The sequence below is a fragment of the Pleurodeles waltl genome, chromosome 4_1 (assembly GCF_031143425.1).
Source record: "Pleurodeles waltl isolate 20211129_DDA chromosome 4_1, aPleWal1.hap1.20221129, whole genome shotgun sequence".
Taxonomy (NCBI): domain Eukaryota; kingdom Metazoa; phylum Chordata; class Amphibia; order Caudata; family Salamandridae; genus Pleurodeles; species Pleurodeles waltl.
The window spans coordinates 82880034-82882099 of NC_090442.1; the positions used below are offsets into that span (position 1 = coordinate 82880034).

General features: G+C 39.5%; 1 protein-coding gene across 1 annotated transcript; it reads right to left on the reverse strand.

Moving 5' to 3' along the window:
- Window positions 1-876: 876 nt before the first annotated feature.
- LOC138286997 (olfactory receptor 8U3-like) lies at window positions 877-1818 on the reverse strand. Its single transcript, XM_069227360.1, has one exon. The coding sequence runs from the start codon at window positions 1816-1818 to the stop codon at window positions 877-879; it is 942 nt and encodes a 313-aa protein (XP_069083461.1).
- Window positions 1819-2066: the final 248 nt, after the last annotated feature.

Sequence of the window (2066 nt, forward strand, 5' to 3'; positions counted from 1 at the left end):
TGTTGGCTGCTTCAGAGCAAAGTTTGTTCTATTAGAGTACATTATTAGCAGTATACATCTAATTCACTCCTTCTCTTACGGTCACGTTCGTGTGTTTTATTTGACAGCTTCTACTAAAGGTGCATCCTATGATCATCAGGCCTAGATATCTGAGCACCTAGAGCTCTGTCTCTCCCTTTATCAGCAAATTACACAAGCAGATCCAATAATGTAATACACTGTGTACACATTTGCCTAGATTGACTTTTATCTTTAGTAGTTAATAAAGTGTTCAAATTGTTACATGAGATCATGGCATAGGGCCGATACTGTACATTTAAAACAGAAAGCAAGTCTCGTTCTCATTTCCAGAAAAAAAAGTTCAGGTCAAGACACGCAATTTAAATGGACTTTTCTTGGAGCTATGTAATGTAGTCAATACAGAGCAACTGGCACCTAGAAGATGAATGACAGGACACCTAATCACCAAGAATACCAGGGATTGTGATGTGCACCTGTTTCTATAGACTATTGTTGTTCAGCTATGAATTTTAGTCCTTTCTCAAACAATTGGACTTAAGGTGGTCTTTGTATATCTGCACGCGTCTATATGTAATAGGGCTATCAATAACAAATATAATAAAGTACACTAATTCTGCACTTATATGGCAGTACTGAACTTATATGAGCTATAACTAGCTCCAAATTGGGTTCTTATTCAAAATCGGTCTTTTTAAATTTATTATCATGTGATCTCACATATTTTCAGATAATGTTCGATTTGGTATTCGTCAGTTTAAAAAAAAAATTAAAATTGAACACGAACACAACTTCCAAGGGATATTTTACATAGATGGCATCCAGGGCTCTACAGCTCTAGTAACAAAGTCCAACCTCTCACCAGAATGGCAAGGTCTTCTTGAACAGTATCTTTTTCAGGGCATTCTTCATGCTCCTGTTCCTGAGGCTGTAGATCAGAGGGTTTAGCATGGGGATGACCACAGCATAGAACACAGAGCTCACTAAGTCCTCCTCCTGGGAATGGCTTGAGTTGGGCCTGAGATACATGTAGAGGAGAGTCCCATAGAAGATCACAACGCACAGGAAGTGGGATCCACAGGTGGAGATCACCTTACTCCTGCCTGTCACTGATTGGATTTTCAGAACTGCATTGAGAATAGAACTGTAGGAGAATAGAATAATAAAGATGGCACTCATTGTGAACATTACAGAAAAGGCGAACAATAGCATCTTATTGCTCCAAGTATCAGTGCATGACAGCCTATAAAGGACTAGAAAGTCACAAAAGAAATGCCTGATCACATTGGGCCCACAGAAGGAGAGTACAGACATGTACCCAATGTTAATCACAGAACTTACAAAGCTGACAGCATACACCCCCACCACTGACCACAAGCAGACATTCTTCGCCATTATGAGTGTGTAACGCAATGGGATGCAAATTGCTACGTATCGGTCAAAAGCCATTAACGCTAGAAGGTTGCACTCTGTTGTAGCAAAGAGAGAGAATGAGGAGAGTTGGGTAAAGCAGCTACGAACAGAGATGGACTTCTTCTCTGCCAGCAGATCAGTCAGCATCTTGGGGGTGATAGTAGAAGAGTAGCACAGATCAATAAAGGCAAGGTGACTAATGAAGTAGTACATTGGCACGTAAAGACGAGGGTCATTTATGATCAGAAGAATAATCCCAACATTCCCAGCAATAGTGATGATGTAAACAGTGAGGAATATCAGGAACAGTAGAAGTTCCAACTCCGGCAAAACACTAAGTCCTGATAGGATAAACTCTGTCACCACAGTGTGGTTTCCTCCTTCCATTGGGTATGATCATATGCCAGTAGGAGTAACACTGAGGATGAAAAGGAAAAATGCTGCTAGAAATAACATCTCTTAATGTTCTGCAATGCAGTTTTAATTATGGCAAACAACAAAATAATTTCATGTGTCTTAAGTTTTTAATACCCAATGACTTCATTAAATATTTTTTGGGACTCTGACTTTTATCCTTAATCATCTGAATACCCAAACTGTTCTATCATTTGTTAACCCCTGCGATCGTAGGCTGA